This window comes from Chlorocebus sabaeus, chromosome 26 (genome assembly GCF_047675955.1).
Source record: "Chlorocebus sabaeus isolate Y175 chromosome 26, mChlSab1.0.hap1, whole genome shotgun sequence".
Taxonomy (NCBI): domain Eukaryota; kingdom Metazoa; phylum Chordata; class Mammalia; order Primates; family Cercopithecidae; genus Chlorocebus; species Chlorocebus sabaeus.
Window position 1 is genome coordinate 56,867,961 of NC_132929.1, and position 26,668 is coordinate 56,894,628.

General features: G+C 44.6%; 1 protein-coding gene across 1 annotated transcript in view; it reads left to right on the forward strand.

Annotated features, from left to right (window-relative positions):
• Positions 1–10,520: 10,520 nt before the first annotated feature.
• ABHD17C (abhydrolase domain containing 17C, depalmitoylase) overlaps positions 10,521–26,668 on the forward strand; it is a 61,196-nt gene continuing 45,048 nt past the window's right edge. The window contains exon 1 of the mRNA XM_008015659.3: positions 10,521–11,223. Within this exon, the coding sequence (XP_008013850.1) occupies positions 10,634–11,223 (590 nt within the window). The 5' untranslated portion in view covers positions 10,521–10,633. The remainder of the gene's footprint in view (positions 11,224–26,668) is intronic.

Genomic DNA, 26,668 nt, shown 5'->3' on the forward strand with positions numbered 1-26,668 from the left:
TTCTATGTGCCAAGTGCTGAATACTACACATACATATTTCCTTCAATCTTCACAAAGCCCTAAGAAACAAAGGCACAAACAGATTAGGTCATGGGCCCAAGTTTACCCAGCTGGTAACTGAAAGAGCTGGAATTTGAACCCAGGTTCTTAGTCATTACTTGGCCTGTCATAAAGGTAAAAGGTAGTCTTCACAAAACTTTTATGAGGGGCCAGAATTTAGTCACATGCTGCTGAAGGGCTTGTATTCATAACCCTGGACTTCTTATCAGTTTACAAGGTATTTCCTCTTAAAAGGTGTTGTCATCCTTTTTACAGATAGGGAAGCTGAAGTTCACAGAACTGGTTTGCCCAAGGCGGCAGAACCAGGATTCAAATCCAGACCTACTCTAGTCTAAATCCTGAGCTCCTCCACTGAACCAAACTGCCTCTTATTCTATTAAACTTAGTAATAAAAAAGTAGTTTTTAAAAAGGATGTGATCTGGATATTCCAGCTCTTTACAGATCTGCATGGCACAGAGTAGATGCTCAATAATATTTTGTTATATATTTGTTCTGTCCAGAGAAGGGGATTAGCAAAGTGGGCACAGCAGAAGCAGAAGTATGGGGATGGAGGCAGGTTGCAGTTTAAAGTGACAACAGAGCATTCCAGATACGATTTACTACAAAGCCAAGGTCAGGAAGAACATTCTGGACTGTCAGGTCAAGAAGGGACTAATTAATAAGAATCTAGAAGGGGGTCAGTGGAAGGAAAGAAGAGTGGTGAAGTAGGATGCCGTGGTTAGGGGACTGCATCATCCTAGGAATGACACAGTGCCATGTGACAACAAGGACAAGGGAGTGGCAATGTTAGGGGTAGTTCAGTGGAGAATAAGTAAAAGGGTCAGGAGAGATGAGGCAATACAGAACTGTGAGATCAGGTTCTTTATCTGGGCATCCTCACTATAAGTACTGCTGTCATCATTATAGAGAAGAAGGTAGAGAAGAGAAGAAGAGAGTAAGCCTGCTGCAAAAACCATCACAGAAGACAAAAGCACATCCTTGGGCTAAGCAAGTGCATTAGTCAGAGTTCTTCGGGGAAACTGAATCAATAGGAGAGACAGGGTGAGAGAGAGGAGGTTTATCATGGGAACCAGTTCACACAATCATGGAGGCTGTGAAGTACAATGATTTGCTGTCTGCAAGATGACAGAACCAAGAAAGCCCATGGTGTAATTTAGTCCAAGGGCCTGAAGTAGGGGAGCCAATGGTGTCACTCTCAGTCTCAGGCCAAAGGCCTAGGAACTGGACAATAGTAGATGGGGTGGAGGGATTGTTGGTGGGAGAGAATCACTCTTTCTCTACCTTTTTGTTCTATCTGTGCCCTCAAGGGATTGGATGATGCCCTCCCACATTAATGAGGGTGAATCTTCTGCACTCAGTCTACTGATTCCAATGCTAGTCTCCTCCAGAAACACCCTATCCGATACAGCCAAAAATAATGTTTTACCAACTACATGGGCATCCTCTAGCTCAGTCAAGTTGACATATGATATTAACTGTCACAGCAGGTACCAAGATTGAGAAAGTTTATATAACCAGATCATTTGGATTGTAAAAGAGAGAGGGATGTGAGAGGGAGAGAACGTTCTCGAGGGTGAGCATGGGCTGTCTTCTTCATCTTTGTATTTTCTTCAGAAATTACCATATTTCTGGCTCTTAGTAAGTCTTGGTAGAGCTTTGCTGAACTTAATTGTAATAACATTGTTTTGTTCTTTTATTAATATAAAATTACTTTATCTCTGAGATATTAATTTTAAAGTATCTTAAATAGGTCCAGCACGGTGGCTCATGCCTGTAATCCTAGCACTTTGGGAGGCTGAGGCAGGTGGATCACTGAAGGTCGGGAGTTTGAGACCAGCCTGTCTAACATGGTGAAACCCTGTCTCTACTAAAAATACAAAAATTAGCTGGATGTGGTGGCATATGTCTGTAATTCCAGCTACTTGGGAGGCTGAGGCATGAGAATCACTTGAACCTGGGAGGTGGAGGTTGCAGTGAGCTGAGCTCATGCCACTGCACTCCAGCCTGGGTGACAGAGTGAGTCTGCCTCAAAAACAAACAAACACAAAACAAAACAAAACAAAACAAACAGTTAACAAAATGTAAGAAGAACAATTAAATTTTTAAAAGAAATATTTTTAAAACAGAAAAAATAAAGTATCTTAGAATAGCTGGAAGAACATTTTCATTATTCGTGAGTACTTTCCTCCTTTTTTGTGTGTTTTGCATAAAAATGGCCTTTACTATTTTAATTACAACAATAGCACATGTTTAGAACTTACAGAATATATGCATTCACAAGACACAACCATCAAACCAAAACAAATCTCCCATAATCTCACTAGCCAGTGATATGGTTTGGATTTGTGTCTCTGCCAAATCTCCTGTTGGAAGAGTAATGTAATCCCCAGTGTTGGAGGTGGGGCCTGGTGGGAGGTGTTTGGGTCATTGGGGCGGATCCCTCACGGCTTGGTGCTGTCCTTGCCACAGCAAGTGAGTGCCTGCAAGATCTGGTTCTTTAAAAGTGTGGCACCTTTCCCCATCTTTCTAGCTCCTGCTCCTGCCACATGAGACAGCTTTCCCCTTCACCTTCCACCATGATTGGGAGCTTCCCAAGGCCTCCTCAGATGCAGACGATAGCACTACACTTCCTGTACAGCCTGCAGAACCATGAGCCAATTATACCACTCTCCTTATAAATCACCCAGTGTCAGGTATTTCTTTATAGCAATGCAAGAATGACCTAATAAAGCCAGTGATAGTGTTTTTCAGGGCTTGAACTTTTAAAGTATATTTACATATTGTTGTATGTACTTTGTGCTCTGTTTTCACTTAACGTATTGTGGATATTTTCCTATCATAGTAAATACGGTTCTTCAATTTCCACTTTAATGGCACATGTTACTCTGTTGTCTGAATGTACTATTATTTACTTTAGTTTTTGGTGTTCTCAATTTTTCTTTTTTGGCTATGATATAAACTGCTGTCATAAACATCCTAGTATTTGAAATCTATGTGAGAAATGAGTTATTTCCTTAACTTCCAATCTGAATTACTGGATTACCAGAAGGTATGTTGTTAAGCCTTTAGATATATATCGTCAAATTTCCTTCCAGAAAGTTACATCAATTAACACTTTTGCCAGAAAGTTGTATATGAGAGTGCCTGCACTCCAGCACCATGTCCAACAGAGTGCTAGTGGTCTTTATTCCTTTTCAAAAAAAGATCTTTTAGTTTGGGTCAATCGAAGTGGATAAAAAATATACTCTTTCACATTTGCTTTTTTAAAACTAATGACTTTAAGCATTTTTTCATATGCTCATTGGCCATCTGTACTCCTTTTTATAAAATGCTTGATCATTTATCCTGCCAATTTTTCTCCAGTGGGGTGTTTCACTTTAAAAAAAAAATGAATTTGTAGCAAATATTTTTGCCCAGTTTGTCAAAATCCTGAAGATTAAAAAATATGTAAATTTTATTATGAAAATGTTCAAACATATACACAAGTGGAGAACAGTGTATCAACCCCCTATATACCCATCTACCCATGATTCAACGATTATTAACTCACGGACAATCAGTCTTGTTTCTTGTCTATCTTCCTTCCTCACCCTCTCCTCACATTATTTGATTTGATTGATTATTCTTTTAAAGACAGGGTCTTGCTCTGTCGCCAGGGCTGGAGTGCAGTGGTGTGACCTCTGCTCCCTGCAACCACTGCTTCCTGGACTCCAGCAATCCTCCCATCTCAGCCTCCCAAGTAGCCAGGACTACAGGCAAGCGCCACCATGCCTGGCTAACTTTAGTAATTTTGGTAGAGTCAAAGTTTTCCCATGTCGCCCAGGCTGGTCTGAAACTCCCGGGTTCAAGTGATCTGCCTGCCTCAGCTCCCCGAAGTGCTGGGATTACAGGCATGAGCCACAGCGCCAGGCAGATGATTTTTTTTTTTTAAGCAAATCCCCAACACCATGTCATCTTATCTGTAAATACTTTAGTATAGAGAAGACTGAAAGATTGTTATCAAATTTTTTTTTTTTTTTTTTTTTTTTTTTTTTTAAGTAAGGTCTCACTCTGTCACCCAGGCTGTAGTGCAGTGGTGCAAACATGGCTCACTGCAGCCTCCTGGGCTCAAGCGATTTTTCTGCCTGAGCCTCCTGAGTAGCTTAGACCATAGGTGTGCACCACCACAGCCAGTTACTTCTTAAAATTTATTTTTGTAAAGATGGAGTCTCACTATATTTGAACTTCTGGTCTCAAGTCATCCTCCCACCTTGGCCTCCCAAAGTGCTAGGATTATAGGCATGAGCCACCACACTCAGCCTATGGATTTTTATCTAATTTTCTTTTTTGGTTGTCTCTTGGTTTCATTAAAAATAAATATTTGACTTTTTAATCCATCAGAACTGATTTTTTTCCAAATATGTAGCTAATTGAATATGTTAATGTATCCTCACTGGTTTGAAATATCAACTTCATCATATGTGAAATACTTATACACTGCTAGGTCATGGTAGTTTCTCTCTCTGGTGTCATGCTGGTATTACTATTTTTTGGAACATGCATTTAATATTTGTTACTAAAAATTTCCAGGAATAACTCTATAATCATTCATGTATGTTGTGTTAATGTGCAACTATCCAAAATTCTTAAAAATTCTCAAAATTGATACCATGATATTGTTCACCATCATCTTAAAATTAGATGCGCAAACTCAGCATATAAGAGGCTGTTCCTTCCCACTTTCCATTTAGAAAATTACTTATTAAGTACAAATTTACTTATTACTTAAATCCAGTCTATTACATCTTTGCATATTTTTAAGTGTTTGGATATCACCGGAAATGTAATTCCAATCAAGTGGCAAATGTGTTTTATGTTCCCATTATGTACTAGGATATGACGTTTGGTGCCCATTACACAGGGAAAAACAGGTGGACACCGATCCTATGAAGTACTTTACCAACTCGAAATTCTGTCATCAAGTTCAGGGACTCTGGACCCCTGTTAAGAATCTATGAATAGGAGATTGGATGAGACTAGTCAGAAATGCAGGTTTGAGGGCATTATCATCCATGGAATGACCATGGTTATAGGAACTATGAAACCACATTTCTGTGGGTGGTTGGTGTTTTCTTTCTTTCAATCTTTATCTCTGCAGTGCTTTCTCAGAGCTTTGTGGATCTCAGAGCTCTCCCTGGCTGGGTTCCAGTCACCTCATTTACAACACTTTGGATAAGGGCCTTCAGACTGAAAAAGATTCTGGGAAAAGATATTTTGCCTCCAAAAGTGTTTAGTTGAATGGCAGGCCTCTTACCCTAGTTAATGCCAGCACAGAACTTCCAGCCTCAAAGTATCATTTGTCTTGTTTTAAAAATTATAAGCTTTTCATGTTTTCACATTTCAGATTTGTTACTTTACTGGTTATCTCCTCAAAAAATTTTCCCATCTTTAGTCAGTCATACTTAAATACGGAGGAGCAAGCAGGATTTAGGCATACTGTTTCACTACTGATCAAGAAAGTACTCATTGTCCTTATTGAAAAAGCAGTTAAGAACAATGTAAGATCTTTGCTTCTGATTCCTGAATCAGTTAACGCTGCATTAGGTTACAGGTAACAAATAAACCAACTACAATGACATAAAAAGACCTAGCTTTTTCACATAAGAAGCCTCGACAATTTAGGTGAGATCTGGGCAGCTATTAAACCATGAAGGAAATAGATTATCTTTCTGCACCACCATCTTCAGCTGTGAAATTTACCCTCATGCTTGCAAGATGGCTGCTGTTGCTCAAAAAACAGTGTCTGCAACCCAGGCAGGAACAACATCAACAACAAAAAAATGTGAAGGGAAACATTACAGCTGAACCTGGCTCTGTTAAAAGTCTCTCCAGAAGATCCCCCAATATTCTCCAGTTAGGGCCTGTTGAACAGAATCCTTTCATGTGGCCATCCTGAAGGCAGGGGAGGTTGAGTGACTGTGTCTTAACTGGTTACAGTGTTACCAGAACAAAATTTGAGCTCTACTGGTAACAAATATGGAGAAAATGTCACAATTCCTTAGCCAGAGGACACAGTGTGATGCTGGCATTGGCTCTGGACCACTTTGTATCTTCTTCAAAGCCCATAACTCCAATAATACTGTCCAAACCAGAAGGAACAGGCTTGGTCTTTTGGATGTACTCACTAAATAATTCATTCATTCTTTGACATTTATTTTATTATTTTTGACATAAAGTCTTGATCTATCACCACGCCTGAAGTACAGTGGCATGATGACACCTCTCTATAGCCTTGACCTCCTGGGCTCAAGTGATCCTCCCATCTCAGCCTCTGGAGTAGTTAAGACTACAGGAGTGCACTACCACGCCTGGCTAATTTCTTTTTGTACTTTTTATAGAGATGGTGTTTTGCCATGTTGCCCAGACTGGTCTCAAACTCCTGAACTCGAGCAATCTGCTTGCCTCGGCCTCCTGAAGTGCTGGGATTACAGATGGGAGCCCCTGCACCTGGCCTCTCATTCTTTAATTTAGCAATTTAATTAACATTTACTGAGCATCTTCTCTATGCCAGTCATGGGGGAAACAATGATGAACAAAATAGACATGATCCCTGATTTCACTGAGTACCCAGTCCCAAATTTTAAAAAAAAATGTAAAATGGGGCAACATTACCTTAGATTCCATCAAGACACAGATTCTGTTTTTACACATGAGTATCCTTCTCTTATGGTCAAAAGTTTGTTCTACTTTTACAAATGAAAGTGGTCTTGAGCAACTCCATATCCAGCTGACTAGTGTGGAAGCCAAAATTCAGTGTGTAAAGGGCCAATATTAAGTAATAGAGATCAAGGTGTTTAGTTGTGTGGAATATTGTTTAGTTCATCAATACTGGCTGGCTTGGCAGGATACAGAGTTACTCTAAGAGGCAGGTCATACAACGTACTTGTTGAGGGCAGGAGGAGCTGTGCATTAGCCACCTTTACATTCCCAAGTCAACTCCGTGACTGACTCACGGTAAGTACCTAGCAGAGTAAATACGTTTGCTGACCTGAACTCAAAGGTAGACCTTTCTCTACTAAGATGATCAGAATGACATAGAAATTTAAGGAAGAGGCCCCCAAACCCCGGGCCATGGACCTGTACTGGTCGGTGGCCTGTTAGGAACTGCGCCACACAGCAGGATGCAGGTAGCTGGTGGGTGAACATTACTGCTGAGTTCCGTCCCGTCAAATCGGTGGCAGCATTCCCTTCTCATAGGAGTGCAAACCCTATTGTGAACAGTGCATATGAGGGATCTAGATTGTGCACTCCTTATGAGAATCTAATTAGGATTTTCACGGAAAAAAAATTGTCTTCCATGAAACCAGTCCCTGGTGCCAAAATGGTTGGGGACCACTGCTTTAAGGTCAAAGTGGACAGCTGGTAATCCCCAATCTTCACATTTTATAGGGCAAGTGCATTCTTTCTGTGCTGTATGTTAAAGTTTCCCAACCAATATGACAAAGCACACTAACGCATTTGTTGTTAGAGATGTCAGATGTTAGAGACGTGCTGAGATATTCAACCTCTTATCCCCTGGGCAGCACATCTCATGTCAGTGGGCTACATAAACTCTACCACTGGCTATATGTGGCACGAGATAAGAAAGGCTGGGTAGCTCCACTCAATGGCATATAATTTTAGGGTCTCAACTGAATGTTCACACAAACCTGAACCAACAAGTTTTCCTGCGGAATAAGTGCTCTTTCAGCCCACCTCTTGTAGCCTTGTAATAGAATGAAAACAAAAGCCAGGCTTTTATTTATTTGCTTATGTATTCATATTACACTGAATCACACTCCACAAATCCTTTGTGGAATGAGATCAGGTATAAATAAACAAGTATCTAGCTTTTAAATTTTTCTAACAATGCTAACCTGCTGCCAGGCCATCTGAAATATAAAGACTGTCTTTTCCATCAACAGCACAGAAGACAAGTACTTGAGACTCTCATCAATCCCCCCTTTCATGAACTAAGGGGCTATTCAATTCTTATCAAAGGACAGGTGAGAGGAGTGGTATCTGAGAAAGACTGATTGAGGGGAGCTGTTAGATAGCCTTTCATCTCAGTTCCCAAAGTTCTATTCTTGTTCTGAATTAGATTAGGGACTAATGCACTCGACTATAACCTTAGCTCCCCATAGAAATATCACCACTGAACCAGGATGCAAGACTGTCTTCTTAGCTTTTATGAGGACTTGATTTCTTAAAGGCACATAAAAACTGTTTTGAATCTTCTGCTGATGTCCTAATTAGATTGTAAGGTATTTGAGAGCAGGGACTATTTTGCTCACCTTGGTAGCTGTAGCACCTAACACAGTGGATGCTGTGAGCACAGAAAACATTACATACATAAATGCTGAATACAATAAAGTGACCAAAGTATACCAATGCGTAGCAAGTTAGAAAGTCTTTTTAATTTTTATTTATTTTTGAGACACAGTCTTACTCTGTCACCCAGGCTGGAGTGCAGTGGTACGATCTCAGCTCACTGCAACCTCTGCCTCCTGGCTGCAAGCGATTCTCGTGCCTCAGCCTCCTGAGTAGCTGGGATTATAGGTGTGCGCCACCATGTCCGGCTAATTTTTGTATTTTTAGTAGAAATGGGGTTTCACCATGTTGGCCAGGTTGGTCTTGAACTTCTGACCTCAAGTGATCCACCCACCTCAGTATCCCAAAGTGGTGGGATTACAGGTGTAAGCCACTGTGCCCAGCTGTATAAAGTTTTTTTTTTTTTTTTTTCAAACCTGCAAAGCTAAAATTTGGCTTTATGTGAATAGTTTCACCAACTGTGAAAACCTTCAAAACAGACTTCAAATATGCAATCTGAACAGGCTTTGTTACCAGGTTTTTAAAAATCAAGTTTGAATAGTTCAAAAACAACTAAAATTGTTTTAGTGAAGAAACGGTCTTTTAAAACCCAGGTCCTGGCTGGGCAAGGTGCTGTGCTGGTAGTCCTAGCTACTTGGGAGGCAGGCCGGAGGGTCATTTGAGCCCAGGAGTTGGGAGGCCAGCCTAGACAGTAGAGTAAGACCCTGTCTCTTAAAAAAGAAAAAATTAAAAGCGAGGTCCTGAAGGTTAATGAAATCAGTATGGACAATTCATTTAGATGAGGGTGCTCAAAATACTCGTCCTGTAGAAAGCCACAACAAAAGGTAAAATTCTCAGGATATCTGTGAGTTAAAACAACAGATCCAGCATAGGGATTGTGCCAACCTCCCAGTCTCCAGCTGCCCTGCTGGCAGTCCAGGAAGGGTATCTCCTGTCAGTTCCTGAAAGGGAATTCTTCAGCTGCCAAATCAGGCAGGAAAAAGGAAGTATAGAAGGCTCTGTGGAAACTGGCACCAGAGCACAGTTTCAAGGCACTGAGAGTTATATTCGAAAAATCATGTAAAGGTGGCTGCCAAGATTACAGTGGATTTAAAGCAGTATAAGAATCGTTCACGACTAAGACCACTTAAAATCCTGGACCCAAAACAACTCTAGAGACACAAACACTGTAAAGGATACCTAGTATATACTTACTACCGGAAAATCTGCCACACGTGGGACTAGAAATGACAACCTCAACGTGGTTTGTTGCTAAATACAGTACCCTCCTGTTCTAACAGCTGACTTGTATAGGTACAGAAATGTACTAAGGGTAAAACCATGCTCTTAGAAAGGAAACGCTGTTGCTACCTACACAGAAACAGCCTCTCCTAATAGGAAACACACTGATGACCGCCCTATCCCACAACCCCGGTACCCCTTACGGTGCCGAGAACTTTTGGTACTGAGCCGTTCAGAAAGCGGCACACACGAGAAAGCCAAATATTTCGGGTACATTCCAACTCTTGTCCACCCCTTAGTTTCGTTTTCAGTAGATTCCCAAGAACCTTCACCCAAGGAAGAAACCTGGATTTGGGGGAGGGAATCCCAGGGGGAGGGGAGGGAAGCGGTCCACCCCGGGACACATGCACCCCCTCCAGGGTCCCCTCTGCGGATCCGCCCAGCTATCCGGGGACAGAGCCCCCAGCCCCGGCGCCCGGCTCCTCTGGGCCCCGGAGCCGCCTGGGAGACCCTGTCTGCTGCAGGTCGAGAACATGCTTCCCAGGCCGGGGAAGGTGCCCGTGCCCTTGCCCGCGGAGCCCCGCCCCGATGCCCAGCCCTGCGCCGTGTCCCGGCGGGGGCGCCGCCGCGCGGTAACCCGGAAGTGGCGGCGGCGGGCGTGCGGGAGCGGGAGCGGGAACGGGAGCGTGGGGTGGGGGGGGGCGGCGCGCACGAGCCGGCCATGGCCGCCGCCGCCGGCTTTGTGTGCCGCGCGCGGGCCCAGGCCGCCCGCGCCTCGCCTGGGCTCCGGGGCCGCTGCTGACCTGCCCGGGCTCCGAGCGCCGCGCCCGCCGGGCCGGCCCCGCCTCCTGCCCTCCTTCGCCTCCGCCTCCTCCTGCCGCCGGGCGGGCGGGCTGCAGCCGCCCTCCGCGCTTGCCTGCCCGCTCCCTCGCCGCGCGCCTTCCCTCCGTCCTCCCGGGCCAGCCAGCCAGCCGGGCCGGCGGCGGGCACCAGGCCGTCCCGATGCCCGAGCCAGGCCCCAGGATGAACGGCTTCTCGCTGGGCGAGCTGTGCTGGCTCTTCTGCTGCCCGCCCTGCCCGAGCCGCATCGCCGCCAAGCTGGCCTTCCTGCCGCCCGAGCCCACCTACACTGTGCTGGCGCCGGAGCAGCGCGGCCCCGGCGCGCCAGCCCCGGCCCCGGCCCAGGCTACCGCCGCCGCCGCCGCGGCCCAGCCGGCACCGCAGCAGCCCGAGGAGGGCGCGGGCGCGGGGCCCAGCGCGTGCAGCCTGCACCTCAGCGAGCGCGCCGACTGGCAGTACTCGCAGCGCGAGCTGGACGCAGTCGAGGTCTTCTTCTCGCGCACGGCCCGGGACAACCGGCTCGGCTGCATGTTCGTGCGCTGCGCGCCCTCCAGCCGCTACACGCTGCTCTTCTCGCATGGCAACGCCGTGGACCTGGGCCAGATGTGCAGTTTCTACATCGGCCTCGGCTCACGTATCAACTGCAACATCTTCTCCTACGACTACTCGGGCTACGGCGTCAGCTCGGGCAAGCCCTCGGAGAAGAACCTCTACGCCGACATCGACGCCGCGTGGCAGGCGCTGCGCACCCGGTGAGTCCGCCGGGTTCTCCAGTCCTGGCTTCCAGCCCTGGGGAGGCGGGGTGGAGGTCTCTTGGGGTCCCTGGGGCGGCCTGCCGGGACAGGGTCCCCTCCTCCGGGACTGTGGGCCAGCAGAGAGCCCCCTGGCCGCCGTAAATTCGCTTTTCTTGTCTCTCCCTGGCCTGCTCCCACCTTCTCCAAAAGCCGCGCCAGCGTTCAGGCTCCTGGAGAGCTCGCACTCAGAGGATTTTTGCTGGCTTTGGCTCGCCTGGGTGCCGCCGGCCTACCGGCTGGGTCTTTTGTGGCTCCGGCCACCGCTAGTGGCAGCGTGTGGGTGCTTAAGTACCAGGCAGAAAGAAACAACTTGGTTTGTGTTTCGTTTGCACGAGCTGAAGTGACCTTGGGCAAGGCACATGGGTTTTAGACCTCACTTTCCTTCCCTGTAAAGTCAGTAGGTGAGACAGGATGGCCTCTGAAAGACATTCTGGTTGTAAAGTGCCGGCAGGACAATGTCTGGGCAGCCTTGGAGGCAGCTGGAGGGTCAGGTGGAGCGGGGAGTTTGCCTCCTGGTGGGGCAGAGTAGTGGCACTGTGGGGCAGGAAGTTAGCTGGTAGCTATGGGCCTGGCACTTTCAACACGGCCTCCATAACAGCCCAGAATAAGTTCGAATCTTACAGGGGCTGGGAAATCTCTGACCTTGAATTAGCGTTCACAGAAGAACTGAAAAGTGTTTAGGGTGGGCCATCTGTGAGCCAGGCACAGACTGGGGGCATGGTTTAGGGGTTAGACCTGGTTGTTTTATAAGAAGCAAACCAAAAACCTGACTTTTATTCACAATTAGACAAAAGTCTGATACGTGGGCAGGTCAGGTTACTTGTTTGTGCTCCAGTTTGGGTATCTGTGACCTTTCCGACCTGCCTCATAGCAGTGATGGTGAAAATAGCCTGAGGCCATGTCTATGATGAGATTTGATTTCTTCAGATGAAAGAGTCCCCTGAAGAAGTACACCAGGCATTATTGTCGCCATGGACCCTTCTGTAGTTTTTATCTAAAACCCGTTTGCTTGGCTTATGCACATCACCAACGTTAATGATCTTTTCTTTTTTCATTCGTACTCAAGCATATGTTCCTAAGTGACTCCTTGCCTGTCTGGAAAATGGCTTGTCCAACAGGGAAGTACTTAGTATTTGCTGTATGTTGCATGTTTATGCCCTCCTGAAGTCCTGAAGGGGATGCCCTCATTGGGATTATAGCTTTTCGAAAGTGGCTTAGGTAGATGAGAATGTATCATATGCAGATGCATTGGGTCAGACTCTGTAAGTAGTTAAAAGCCACCTGTTCCAGTAAAGGGTTTCAAAAGTATGTGTCACACACAGTCGATAGCTTGCTAGAATTTGCTGTTGGCAAAGGTATTAAAAATAAGGTTGGCATTAGATCTTTAAAATTTGAAACATGAAAATGCTACCTTGAGTAGATTTTTAAAGAATTTCCATAGAACATTGCCCCTGTGTGTGCATGTTTGCATTACAGTGAAAGCCTTTCACATGACTGGCCCTTTGCCCCAAATATACAGGTGTGTCTGTGTTACAGCAGACGTGGAGCGTAGTTATTTCCTGGAGACTTTTTTTTTTTAGTCATATTTCGTTGAATTAAGGGGCGTCGTTTTGAATAATGTTGAATTATCTGATGGTGTATCAGTTGAATTAAGGGGAATTGTTTTGGATAATTTTGAATTATCTAATGGGATGTCTAAAGAGTACCCATGATTTATTTAATGTTATACCACAACTCATGTCTAAGTTAATTTATTCACCTGTAAAATAGGTTAGAATTTAAAGGCTGCATGTGAAGCTTAGAATTTGAAGGAACCTTACAAATCCTCATGTCTTGTGCTTTTCAAACTGTTTTGACTGTAACCTCACAGTAAGAAACACATTTTACATTTTCATCAAGCACACATACACGTCTGTATCTATGTACCTGAAGCTAATGCTTCACAAAACGGTAATTTTTCTTTGGGCAACACACGTAGCAGAATATGTTGTTTTATTTCACTGTTTTTTTTTTTTTTTTTTGAGACGGAGTCTCGCTCAGTCGCCCAGGCTGGAGGTCAGTGGCTTCATCTTGGCTCACTGCAAGCTCCCCCTCCTGGGTTCACGCCATTCTCCTGCCTCAGCCTCCCGAGTAGCTGGGACTACAGACGCCCACCACCACGCCTGGCTAATTTTTTGTGTTTTTAGCAGAGATGGGGTTTCACCGTGTTAGCCAGGATGGTCTCGATCTCCCGACTTCGTGATCCTCCTGCCTCGGCCTCCCAAAGTGCTGGGATTACAGGTGTGAGCCACCATGCCCGGCCTATTTCACTTTTATAAAAAAAGAAAAAAGAATGATGGTTGTGAATTGCTAAATTTATTTCCCAACTCATGTATGGACACTGCTCACGTTCACCCAGCTCATCTGACAGGAGGATAGTCTGGCAGCAAATCAGCAGTAGGTCTCTTGACTACCAGTTTAGTACTCTTGCCACGGCACCATTGCTACGGTTGTCATATTTATCAGATTCTTCAAGAGGTCTGTTGGCTGTATGAATGTCTTCTTTTGAGAACTGAGGTGCATTTGTGTGTCTTGGTTATTCTGCTGACTTAGGAGTTACCTAATTCTGAAGCCAGTCAGCCCCTCAACCACTTTCCTGTTGCTGTTCAGTATGATTCTTCTGCTCTTACTTGCCTGGAACATACCCTATTCTCTGTTCTTTTACAGGTTAATTCAGGTCAGTGCGTGGCAGGAATGCCTTCCATCCCATGTACCCATTCTTTTGTTACTGGGTGAGACTCTGTTTTCCACCGGCCATCCCCCATGTCTTCTTTGGGAATCTTTATCTTTCCTGCCCTCCTAGTTAACCACACTCCCCAGGACACTGATTGGAGAACTTGCCTTGTTCTGAGTCATCTCCGTCTCTGTAGTTAGATTATTCCGCCAGGAGGACTGTAAGGTGCAGTGCCTTGCAGGCCCCAAAGCCCCACACTAAGGACTTATCTCCACTCTTCTGCTCACACCTAGCCTTTTGTATCTGCTCTTCTCCTGTGCTAGGAACAATGGATCCTGACTGGATTTTAATTGGATTAGGACACTCTTTGTGTTCCCTGTGCACCTGGTACTTGGCCCCTTTGCTTGAGTTATCACAGTGTTGCTATATCTGTTATTTAACTGTATCTCCACTAAACTGAAAGATCTCTGAGGGCAGGGACACTATGTCTTCTCTATTCCTGACAGTTGGCACAGTGTCTTAAAATAATAGGCACTCATTGGTATTTGTTGAGTAAATTGCACATAATGGGTGCCCCATAAATAAGTGGGGTAAATTTAATTTTTCCTACATTGGACTCTTACAGGTACTTGGATCTTATTTTATCTTCAGGGTTTAATATCCACTGGTACAACCATAGACAAAAAAAAAGGGCCAGATGTATTGGCTTGAGGCCTGATCCACTTTGTGTTCGTTGCATTGGTGTTCTTGTGACACTGAAAGGTCTGTATTGAAGAGAAAAACAATACTAACCCATCCTTTGTATGTCTCTACATCTTTTATCCCACTACCTATCTGTGCCAGCTCCTACGCATGCTAGAGTGAGCTGTCCGGCCCTCGAAACAGATATAAATACTACCAATATGCAGACCCCTTATGCGTGGATAAAGACAGTGAATCCTCCCAGATGATGAGTATTAAGGTGGGCATGTAATCCAGAGTAAGGGTTTCAGGAGGAAGTAGATTTGGTAAGAAAGGTGGTTGTTGCCGTTTGGCCAATAGATGATTATTTTAAACATTTGAAAAGTTACTGAAAAGAGTGTAGCGGAGAGGCAGGGTTTGAAGGAGCCAGAAAGAGTGGCGTGAACAATGAGGAGAGCTCATTGAGCATGATGGAGAGCCCCAAGATCAAGACTTGTTTTATGTTTGCATTACTGGTAAGTAATATAAGTATGTTGTGAATACAAGCAATTGAGGGAATGAATTGAAATTACTTAGACATATCTGTGGAAAGGACACTGAAAATCAGGGTCACCTTATTGGAGCATATTGTTGTCACTTGAGTTGGGGAAGTGAAGTGATTAATCTGCAGGAAAGGCTGCCTGTTGGTTAAGGTGGGAGTAGGCAGATTCAGCCTCCTCCACACACATCTTTCCAGGGGATTCTCTGAGGGCTGAGCAGTTTTAGACTGTGTGTGCACAAGTGGCAGCATGACTCAAGAGACAGTGAATCAGACTGATCTGAAACTATAAACCCAAACAAGCAAATAGCCCAAAGAATGAGGTGTAAAGGAGGCAGAGTATTTTAGCTGAAATATTTTTATGGAGAAACAGGAGAGTGAGACCTTTGTAACTCAGTTTGTTATCAGTGTTTGCTGATGCCATCCACAGAAGTCGTTTTTGATCCTTCTTTTTGATGCTGGTGACAAAAGCTGTGGAGGAGAAAGGCATTTGGTAATGTAGGCAGAGAGACGTCGAGACAGTCAGAGAAAGCAGATGCAGAGAGAAGACAATAAGACTTTTCAGTGCCTTTAGTACGAAAGGCAAATTACAAAAGACTTAATATTTCATTTATTCCTTAATTTGACCAGTAAACCATTAAACATAGGCTGGGTGTGGTGGCTCGTGCCTGAAAACCCAGCAGTTTGGGAGGCCCAGGCAGGAGGATCACTTGAGCCCAGGAGTTCAAGACCAGCCTGGGCAACATAGTTAGGACCCCCATCTCTACAAAAAATTTGTAAAAGTAGCCAGGTGTGGTGGTGTGTGCCTGTAGTTCCAGCTACTCAGGAGGCTGAGGTGGGAGGATTGCCTGAGCCCCAGAGTTTGAGGCTGCAGTGGGCCATGATTGCGCCACCGCTCTCTAGCCTGGACAACAGAGCGAGACCTGGTCTCAAAAAACAAAACAAACAAAAAACCCCAAACTGTTAAACACACATTTATTTATGCTCTGCTTGTGCCAGACCCTGTACTACATACTCTTGAAGTATCGTTAATCGCAAGCTGTTTCTTTTTGTTGTAAAAGGATGGAATAGATTTCAGAGGCATTTTGAATACGTAACTATGATTTGCTGTTTTATAACTTTTGTGTCGGTGATTCACAGGATCCATAATTGGAAAATCCATGTCACAGCAAAACTGTAGTGGCATCCTCTGAGGTCATGGAACCCTTGAAAAACACCTTCTGTTAATTGTGAATGGTGTTCATGGCCAGCAGTCTCAGGGTGGAATTCTCCCTGAGTAGCATGTTACTTTCCTGGACATGTTGAAGTTAATAACCTAACTTCTTTGTTGTCAGTGTTTTCAGAGGGAATACTATGATGCCATTAAGGGAAGAAAGCTTAGAATTTCTGCTTGAGTTTGACTGATTAGTGAACAGAAAAACAGAAATGTGTCAGGCGTGGTGGCTCACACCTATAATCCCAGCACTTTGGGAGGCTGAGGCGGGCGGATCACTTGAGGTCAGGAGTTTGAGACCAGCCTGGCCAACATGGTGAAACCCCATCTCTACTAAAAAATACAAAAATTAGCTGGGTGTGGTGGCAGGCGCCTATAATCCCAGCTACTCAAGAGACTGAGGCATGAGAATGGCTTGAACCCGGGAGGCAGAGGTTGCAGTGAGCCGAGATTACGCCACTGCACTCCAGCCTGGGCGACAGAGCAAAACTCCATCTCAAAAAAAAAAAAAAAAAAAGAGAAAAAAGAAAAACAGAAATGTTATGAATACTGTTTGACATAAGGGGAAAGCACAGTGATCTTTCTAGAAAGGAAATAGAATGTTGGCTTGCAATTCAAGGCAGCCAGTATGTGAACAGGAAGAATGTAACTCTTAAGAACAGACCTGTTGAAATTGAAGTAGGCACAGTCCATTTTGGGAATCCACTCAGAGCCCTTCTCTTTGGTCCACCTTCCGCCTGTTTCCAAGTGCTCTTTTGCCATACCTGGCTCTTTCGGCTTGCTTCGCTGTGTGGTTCTGCAGGTTTTCTCTCTTTATCAGTACCAGAATCTGAGCTCTCACGCTCCTCTCACCACAATTTACTTACCCGTGGTTCTGTTTTGAGGGGCCTTGCTTTTCTCCAGTAATCCAGTTGCAAAGATGTGGCAGATGACTTCATTTTTTGTGTTAATGGGCAATAACTCCTTAATGTGTTCTCTTCCGAGCACAGTTGTTTTCATTTAGGGCACTCTTAGAGGCTGAGTCTTCTCTAAAATTCAGTCTTAGGTCAGGCACGGTAACACAGCCTCACTGAGACCTCCCTGTAGTCTCAGCTACTGGGAGGCTGAGGTGGAAGGATTGCTTGAGCCCAGGAGTCTCAGACCAGCCTGGGCAACATAGTGAGACCTTGTCTCTACAAAAAATAAATTAGCTGGGCATGGTGGCTCATGCCTGTAATCTCTGACCCTAGGATTTGAGACCAGCCTGGGCAACATAGCAAGAACCTGTCTCCAAAAACCAAAATCAAGTCTTAAAACTCTAATGATGCCATGGCATATTGGTGTAAAAAGCATTTTTTTCCCTTGCGGAAGTCACTTAATCATACGGTCCTGAGATTACTTAGAGCTTCCCTTTAAGCTCTACCTTATTTTACTGCTTCTTATTAATTCCCTACCTTATATTACTGCTTCTATTCCTCACTCTGTCTCCAAATTTAGTAACAACTCTCTTCAGTGTTGATAATCCCACATAAGACTCCAAAATCTGGCTTTAGGAATTGCACTGTTCGTTTTGATAGCAGCTTTACCCACTGTACTGGATTTTGCTTAGGCTTGTGTTGAAACTATAAATCTGTTCTACTTTAAGAAGCCTATGTACAGGAATCCAGAGTCTCAACACATACAGTTAGGAGATTATTATTTGGATAACAGAGTGATTTTTTTGTTAGGGCTGCTTTAAATAATAGGCTTCCTAATTTCATCTAAAAGATGTGATTCAAAAAAGACAAACAAAACCTTTTGGACTAGGAAAATTAGTTCTGACTCCAGCACTCCACAATTCACTATGCCAGTTTTGTGCAGCTGTAACAGAAGACCTGCGACTGGGTAGTTTATGAAGAAAGAGGTTTCTTTCCCAATTTCTGGAGGCTGGGAAATGCAAGATCGAGGCACTTACATGTTTGGTGTCTGATGATGACTACTCTGCTTCCTGGCTGGCTTCTTGAACCAAAGGCGGGAGGAAGGTTCTTGCTCAAAGCCTTGCTCCAGAAAAGCCAAAGGGCAAGCAAGGGAGGGGAGAGAGGTGCAGACTCCCTCTTTGATAAAGAAGCTTCTCTGAGATAAGGCATTATCTGTTCATAAGAGTGGAGTCCACATGGCCTGATCACCCATTAAGGGTCCCACCTCTTAATCCAGTTACCATGGCAACTAAATTTCAACACCAGTGTGGGAGGGCACAAGCATTCAAACCATAGCAGCCCTCTTAAACAAGATACTTCACACTTTTGGGCTTCACCTTCCACTGTCTGAAACCTGAAACAATGAAATGTCATCCAGCTGCATGACTTCTGAGGTGTCTTCTGGTAAGTCTGTGTTTCGTGACTTTTAGGGAAAGCACCTAATGTTTTTGAATTTGCTTTTTCTTGACTACATTGGGAAATACAGTGGATTCACTCTGGTGCAGGGGATCTCCACCTTAGCTGTACTTTAGAATCTCCTAGGTAGACTTTTTTTTTTAAGTGTGCAGGCTATGTATATGAGTGTGTGTGTGTACACACACACAGCCAGAGTTGAGACACACTAGCCTAGAAATGTCCAAGAGCCAGCGAGTATATTAAGATCAGCCCCGATTATAATTTGTTAAGAGTTGAAAAAATGGAATGTTAGAAAAGATGTTTTACACATTTATATACAGCTATCCTCCCTTACCTGTGGGGGATACATTCCAAGACCCCCAGTGGATGCCTGAGCCTTGGAGAGTACCAAATCTGGGTATACAGTGTGTTTTTTCCTATATGTACATATCTACAATAAAGTTTAATTTACAAAGTAGGCACAGTAAGAGATGATCAGTAATAGGTAATAATAAAATAGAACAATTATACCAGTACACTATAATTAAAGTTGAGTGAATGTGATCTCTGTCTCACAGAATATCTGGTTCTGTACCGTGGATAACTGAAACTGCAGAAAGCAAAGCAGTGGATGGGGGGAGAGTGCTGTAGATGGCTTCAGATACAGATCTTTGGTGGCCAGGAACCCACTAGAGTAAACCATATGAAGGGGCAGTCGTTGAAAAGAAATCATCACATTCATATTTGCGAGATTCCAGGGAGCCTGAAGCTCCTGCCCCGTTCCTCTCTCTCTCTCCGGCTTCCTCTCTCTGGGGTTGGCTCCTCTCATCTCCTGTCCACATGCCTGTCCCATTGCTCTTTCTACACTCAAACCTTTTCCCTCATTCGCACTGGCTGCACGTCATGGAGGCCCACCCCACCTAGCTTTGCTCTGACCTGGCTGCCTGCAGCTGGCCTCCTTCGTGGGCTCAGTTCCCATCCTTGCTTTATCTGATTGTACCCCCAGGTTAGTGAGGGCTGGTGCTAAAGCAATGTAAGAAATGCAGCCACCTCCTTGGAGCCTGCAGGAGGGTGCAGTCCTGAGAGAAGGGGGCTGTTTCCGGGTGAGCATGTGGATACTCCAGGATGCTGTCACTTCTGTGCCTCCTGAGTCAGGCTCCTGCCCCTCCTCTAGTTGTGGATGGAGGGTTGCATGGAATTGTCACTGCTCTCCACTGAGCTCTCTGTGTGACACAGAGCTCAGTCTGACAAGAGATCATCGACCTTGAAGAATAGACTACAATTAATTCCTTAAACCAGGTCAGTAGAGTGGTGACGTCATTGCCTTTTTGAGACCACGTGTGTGTGGATGCCCATCGCAAGCCTGGAAGTGAAAGGCTATAGAAAAATAGGTCTGTTCCCTTTTGTTGCCTCTGCTGTCTCCTGCCCTGCAGCTGACACACCATCCACTGTGGGGCTATGGGACTGCTAATGAGAAGTGATCTGTGGTGCAGACATAATTCTGAACAGCCTGTGGGGCAGCAGAGGTCAGGCCAGACATCAGCTGAAGAAGGCAGGAGAAAAGAGGCAAGAGAGGGAAGACGGCCAAAACTTGATGGTGCCAGCGGACTTCTATGTGACTTGGGTTGGAGGTTCCTGGCGTGAAATGGTTTAATGATTTAATTCTTCATTTAGAGGGTTTACAACCGGAACTGATTCTGGGTCTTATGTCAGAGTCACATGGGCAAGGTTGTCTCGAGGGTAACCTGGGGAGAAATGTTCCCTGCAGTTCTGAGCTCCCTATGATTTGTGTGTGTGTGTGTGTGTGTGTGTGTGGTTATGAGCATAGATTTTAGAGTTCAACAGACCTGATTTTAGGTCCTGCCTGTGATTAGCGGCTTGACCTCAGGCAAGTTTTCTACCATTTGGAGCCTCAGTTAAAATGATGATGATGGTTACAATAGCTGCAACCACCTTGTCAGGTGCTTAACACAGTGCTTTCCACATAGTAAGAGTTTGGTGTCGTTTAGGATTATCGATAAAATTGTTAGAGCTATAATAACCAAATGCTCAGATCATGCTGAAAACTAGGTGCTTAGATCAGAAGGAGTGTTAAAGAAATTGCTTCTTGTCCCACTTTGTGTAGATACAAATACCCAGGTCAAGCCTAGCTTGGTGGGTGTGGAAGTGGAGGAACAGTAAAGGTGTTTTAGTTTTATTTGTAGGTAAGGGGAAAGTCTCTTTGGAATTGTTGCTTGTGGCCTCAAGAGCTTTGGAGAGTGGTATGCATTAGTATTTTAAATCTGATAGCATTTCACCTACCTAGGTGTTTATATCCCCAAGGGAGATCTTTAAAGGCGAGGAAACCCTACCTGTAATCCAACACCTACAATTACTTTGCAAACCATTTCTGGTTTGCTCCCTCCACTTTGCAGTTCCCAGGCTTAGCTTTTTGCAGCTGGGCAGGAATCAGAGACTTCTCTAAGCAGAGTTAGGGATGGCAAGGACCAGAAGGCAAAAGCTTGTATTGTGTGCACCATTCAAGATGTTCTGGTTGCTCTTTACTTATGGGACGATCCTTAATAGATAGAGTTAACCTTCCCTTTTCCTAGTTGGCCAGGGGACCTGAACAGCAAGCTTCCTTTTAAAATATGAATGCTCCCATAATGCCTTGCGCCTCAGATTCATGTGGCATTTTCACAGCTCTGTGTAATGGAGCTTATTGATAACTCCCACATTATTGATTCACTTAAGAGTGTTAAAGGACCATGGCTCCATGGTGAAATTGGAAACCTCTGTTTTCCAGGAAGTCTAGGTCATTCAGATTCAGTGCTCAGACGAAGAGTTAACCATTGTACGTCAATTACTTGCTGAATCGCGGAGAGGAGCCTAACGTCAAGCTTACTTGTTAACAGAGCACTGTTTAAATTTCCAAAGGAAAAATGAGCAAAGAGAACCACCAGTACTGATGATTAGTTTGCTCCTTCACTTTACATTTTTTAATGGTTACAGTGAAATCTGGGCAGTTACTTTGGGGGAAAAATGTAAAGGAGCCTGTGTTCAGAATATATCCACAAAAAGTGAGTTTTCAGATGTTAAATATAAATCTACTAGCTAAAATCTCCGTGATTATGATTGATAATCAGATGAGAATTCTTACCTAATCTCAGACTGTTTTTAGAGATTGTCATGGACATAACTAAACCCTGTGCAGTGATGATTATATGGCCTGCAAAGGTCTATGATACCAGAACATGATTTTTGTGTGCTGATCTCACTTAAATAATTTGATTTATCCCTATTGTCAGAAATAACTCAAGGGTATTTCAGTTTCTCTAGTTTTGATTGTTGTAGTGATGTTTAACTATCACTGTTGTCCTTATAATGTGTAAACTTTATACTATTTTAATTTTAATATAACTATTAGGAAAGGACGATTTGCATGCTAATCACTTTGAAGCATGTTTTATAGTGTACAACTAGACTGGATAAAATAAGTACGTTAAAAAATGAACATGCCATTGTAGAGGCCAAGGGAGAACTTCTTTGTGTGCTGAAGGTTTGCTGAAAAACCACTTGATAACAAGCAGATTAATAGGAGAAATGGCATATAAATCTGTGTGCACAGGGGAAAAATTACAGAATACCCAATATCCTGAGGGGATGCATATTCTTATATGCCCTACTTCTTAGGGGAAAGGGAAGTGGGAAAGCGTGGATGATTTTAGAGGGATGGTAAATAATTTTGAGGGGAATTTAATGGACTTGAAGAACATATAGTGGCCTGAGATAAAGTCTGTTGGATCCACAGGGCAGACAGTGGCTTGTGACAAAAGTCCTGTCTAGGTGTGTTGACAAACTGCAGTCTTTCTTCCTGCAGTAGTGCGGTAGGAGTTCAGTTAATAAAAACTTACAGAAGGCACCAGAAGCCATTGTTTTTTTCTTTGGTGGATCTAGATCAGGGGCGTCCAATCTTTTGGCTTCCCTGGGCCACATTGGAAGAAGAGTTGTCTTGGGCCACACATGAAATATACTAATACTAGCGATCGAAGGGCAAAAAATCTCACAATGTTTTGAGAAAGTTTACGAATTTGTGTTGGGCCACATCATCCAGAGCCATCCTGGGCCAAGGGTTGGACAAGCGTAATCTAGACTTAAGGCAGATAAGGGAACTTTGGAGAACAACTTCATGCTGTGGTTTGGGAGGGTCAGAGTTTTGGTGGGGAGGGGCAGAGAGGCTTCCTGAGGCTTCTGCAGCGCAGCCTGTCAAAGTACTGTATTTGGGGATATCCATTTTTGAGCCCCAACATCATCATATATTTAATTGGAATAAATTAGTTTTGCCTACTAAAAATTCCAAGAAAACCGTAAAAAGCCTAAGAAGGTATTAAACTAAAAATATACATGGTTTCCAATTCCTGTTTCCATCCCTGAAGCTCAGTGGGAGCTTGCAGTGCAAGGGTTCCAGCTGCCTCTGGCTGCGCCCATGGGACAGTCCTTCCACGCCTGGGCCCTGGGCACTGTCAGCACAGCTCTTCGTGCTTCTCTCACTCTCTTCCTTTTATCCAGGCTCCAAGTCATAAAGTCCTCTGTGGTCCCTTTCTCTTCTTCATCTGAATATCTGGTCAGCCACACGTTTCTGTTATTATTTCCTCTGTTTTCCTTCTCCTTTCTTTATTCTAGGCTCTTGATAGCTTGTCCCGGAATTACTACACTAGCCTATTCTCCCCACCTCACATTCTTCTCTATTTTTTTGTTTTGTTTTGTTGGTTTTTCCAAACAGAATCTTGCTCTGTCGCTCAGGCTGGAGAGCAGTGGCATGATCTCAGTTCACTGCAGCCTCTGCCTCCTGAGTTCTAGTGACTCATGCCTCAGACTCCCAAGTAGCTGGGATCACAGGCATGTGCCACCACGCCCAGCTAATTTTTGTATTTTTAGTGGAGACAGCATTTCGCCATGTTGGCCAGACTGGTCTCGAAATCCTAAGCTCAAGCAATCCTCCCGCCTCAACCTCCCAAAGTGCTGGGATTACAGGTGTGAATTGTCCATATGTTTTGTGAGTTAAGCCTGAATTCTCCAGTATAGGGGGCAGGCTTAACTCTGCATGGTCAGCTTCACTCACTTCTTCCTCTCAGGCACCTGGACCAGTGCAGCCTGGTGGGTAATGGGTGCTCATTGGATATTTGTTGAGTAAATAAATAAGTAAGTTGGTAATAACAGTTCACAAACTTTAGTGTACGAATTACTGGGAGGCCTTGTTAAAATAGATGCCGGACCCCATCCTCAAAGACTCTGAGAGAACAGTTGTGGAGCAGGCCCAGATACAATCATTTTAAAACTGCAGGCCTGCTAGGGAGGGTGAGTTGTCTGTATTTTAGGAACCTGGGAACATGAAGTTCCTGAGGGAGGCACTTGGAGACCCCACATAGTGACCATGCTTGTAAAATAATACTACCTGCTCCTTGGAAGTTTCTGCGAATCTCCTTTGCCGGAGCAGGAGTAGTCATTGGGCAACTTGCAGTTTATATTATACCAGGGGTTTCAAAAATTTTTTAGCAGTAAGTGTATACTTTTATAAATATATGTATCTATTATAAATATAAATATATAGGTTTTTAAAAAACGCTATTGGAACCCAGCGTGGTGGCTCACGCCTGTAATCCCAGCACTTTGGGAGGCCGAGGCAGACAGACCACTTGAGGTCAGCAGTTTGAGACCAGCCTGGCCAACATGGTGAAACCCCATCTCTACCCAAAATACGAAGATTAGCCAGGTGTGGTAGCGCACGCCTGTAGTCCCAGCTACTTGGGAGGCTGAGGCACAAAAATCGCTTGAAGCCAGGAGGCGAATGTTGCAGTGAGCTGGGATTACGCCACAGCACTTCAGCCTGGGCGACAAAGCGAGACTCTGTCTCAAAAAAAAAAAAAAGATAAAATAAAAAAGCTATTGGTAGCTGTTGGCCTCCAGGATATAGTTGCATACTCCTCGAAGACTCGCGCATCTGGATCACCGTTTTCTTTACCCCTGGATCTCCTGCTTTCATCCGGTGTAGTGTGAATATCCTGGGCTGTTGAGAGCCTGTTTAGCAGCCCCGCCTCACACTTCCCAGCCTCTGCCTCGTTGTTCTCCTCCTCCACCCTGCACAACTCTGCAGCAACCCACACCTGTGGCCACATCTTGTACCTTGTGATCATCTGGAATGCTCTGCTTCCAGGATTTTGAATTCTGAAATACTCCTTTCTGACGTACCTCATATCCTGTTGGATTTGCGTGTTTAACAAACATATTAAGTGTCCGCTGTGGGCCAGGCTTTCTTCCAGAACAAAACAAACAAAACCCCTGCTCTTGTGAAGCTTTGTTTCACAAGTGCCCATGAAAAACAGTAATCATAATGATTATGTGAATGATAGTTTATTATTCAAATATGATAAGTGCTAGAGGAAAACACAGAACAGGGCAAGGGGATTGGATTGGGGCAAGAGACTGGATGGGTTGGTTGCAACTTTTAAAGGGTGATTAGGATATGCTTCATTTAGAAAATGACACGTAGCCCAAAGCAGTGAGGGATTAGCTGTGTGCAGAAATGGGCTGAGGGACCAGGGTCCTAAGATGGGGCATGGTTGGCAGATGTAGAGATCATCGAGGAAGCCAGCGGGGGGCTAGAGCAGCGCAAGTAACGGGTGCAGGACTAAGAGGAGTAGTAGGAGATGAGGGCTGAGAGTAACTGGGGAGGGGTGAGGGCATTGGTCAAATAGGGCCTTGCAGACCATTGCAGGGACTTTGGCTTTGATAGCAGGAAATGCCCATTGGAGGGCTTTGGGTGGAGATGTGACATGATTTGACTTAGATTTCACAAGGATCATTCTGTGTTAATGACAAATTGGAGGAGCTGATATGTCGAGGGAGGAAGGTAAGAGACCAATTAGGATTCAAATGCAGTATTTTAGATGAGAGATGCTGGTGGCTTGGACCAGAGTGTTAGCAACAGTGGTGGTGAGATTTTGGATGTATTTTAAAGGCAGAACCAACAACAGTATTTGCTGATGCAGAGTGGGGAAGGGGAGTGTCAAGGATAACGCCAAGGATTTTAGCTTGAGAAACAGGAAAACTAGAAACTGAGATTGATTTTTTTTTTTCTTTTTTTTCTCTCAGTTTTATTCACTTTTTTCTTTTTGTGGAGATGCAGTCTCACTGTGTTGTCAAGGCTGGAACTCCTGGGCTCAAGCAATCTTCCTGCCTCTGCCTCCACCTCCCTAAGTGCTGAGATTACAGGCATGAGCCACTGTGCCTGGCAGAATTGCTGTTGATTGAGATGGGGAGGGCTGTGAGTGGCTCAGGATTGTGGTGCAGCGCATAGATCAGGAGTATTGTTGAGCTGGAGGTGCTCATCAGACCTTTAAATGGAGATGTAGAGTAAACAATAGAATATAAGTCTGGAGTTCAGGAGTGAGGTCTGGGCTAGAAATAAATTTGGGAATTCTTCCTTCAGAGAAGGAAAGGCAATTAAGCCAAAAACAAACCTGAAAGAATTGGCAGTTTTTCCTGGGGTCGACCTACCTCTGCTTCTGTGCCAAAATCACCCTGTAGGCGCTCTGCTCATCTGGCTTCTTAGCATCTTTGATCAGTGGTGGCCTTTAAAAGAACCCAGTGTTGAGGATCAGATGCTCGCATGAATCACTGAATGACAGGTCTCTCTCTGTAGGAGAGAGCATCCTGACATCAGATTGTGACATCAGGTTGTGGGTTGTGGCTCTTTGGTCACTTTCTGTGGCTGGAGGGTGATTGCTGATTTCCCCCAAGATTTCTTTTCAGCACCCAGAAGAGCAGCAGGACAGCTCCATGCTTGCTGTAGCAGCCCCAGGCAGCTACAGGCAGGTGATTTCCCATAGGAGGCTCTATGCACTGCAGTTTTGCCAGAGGTCTTGTCATTACTGCATGCTTCCTGGCTT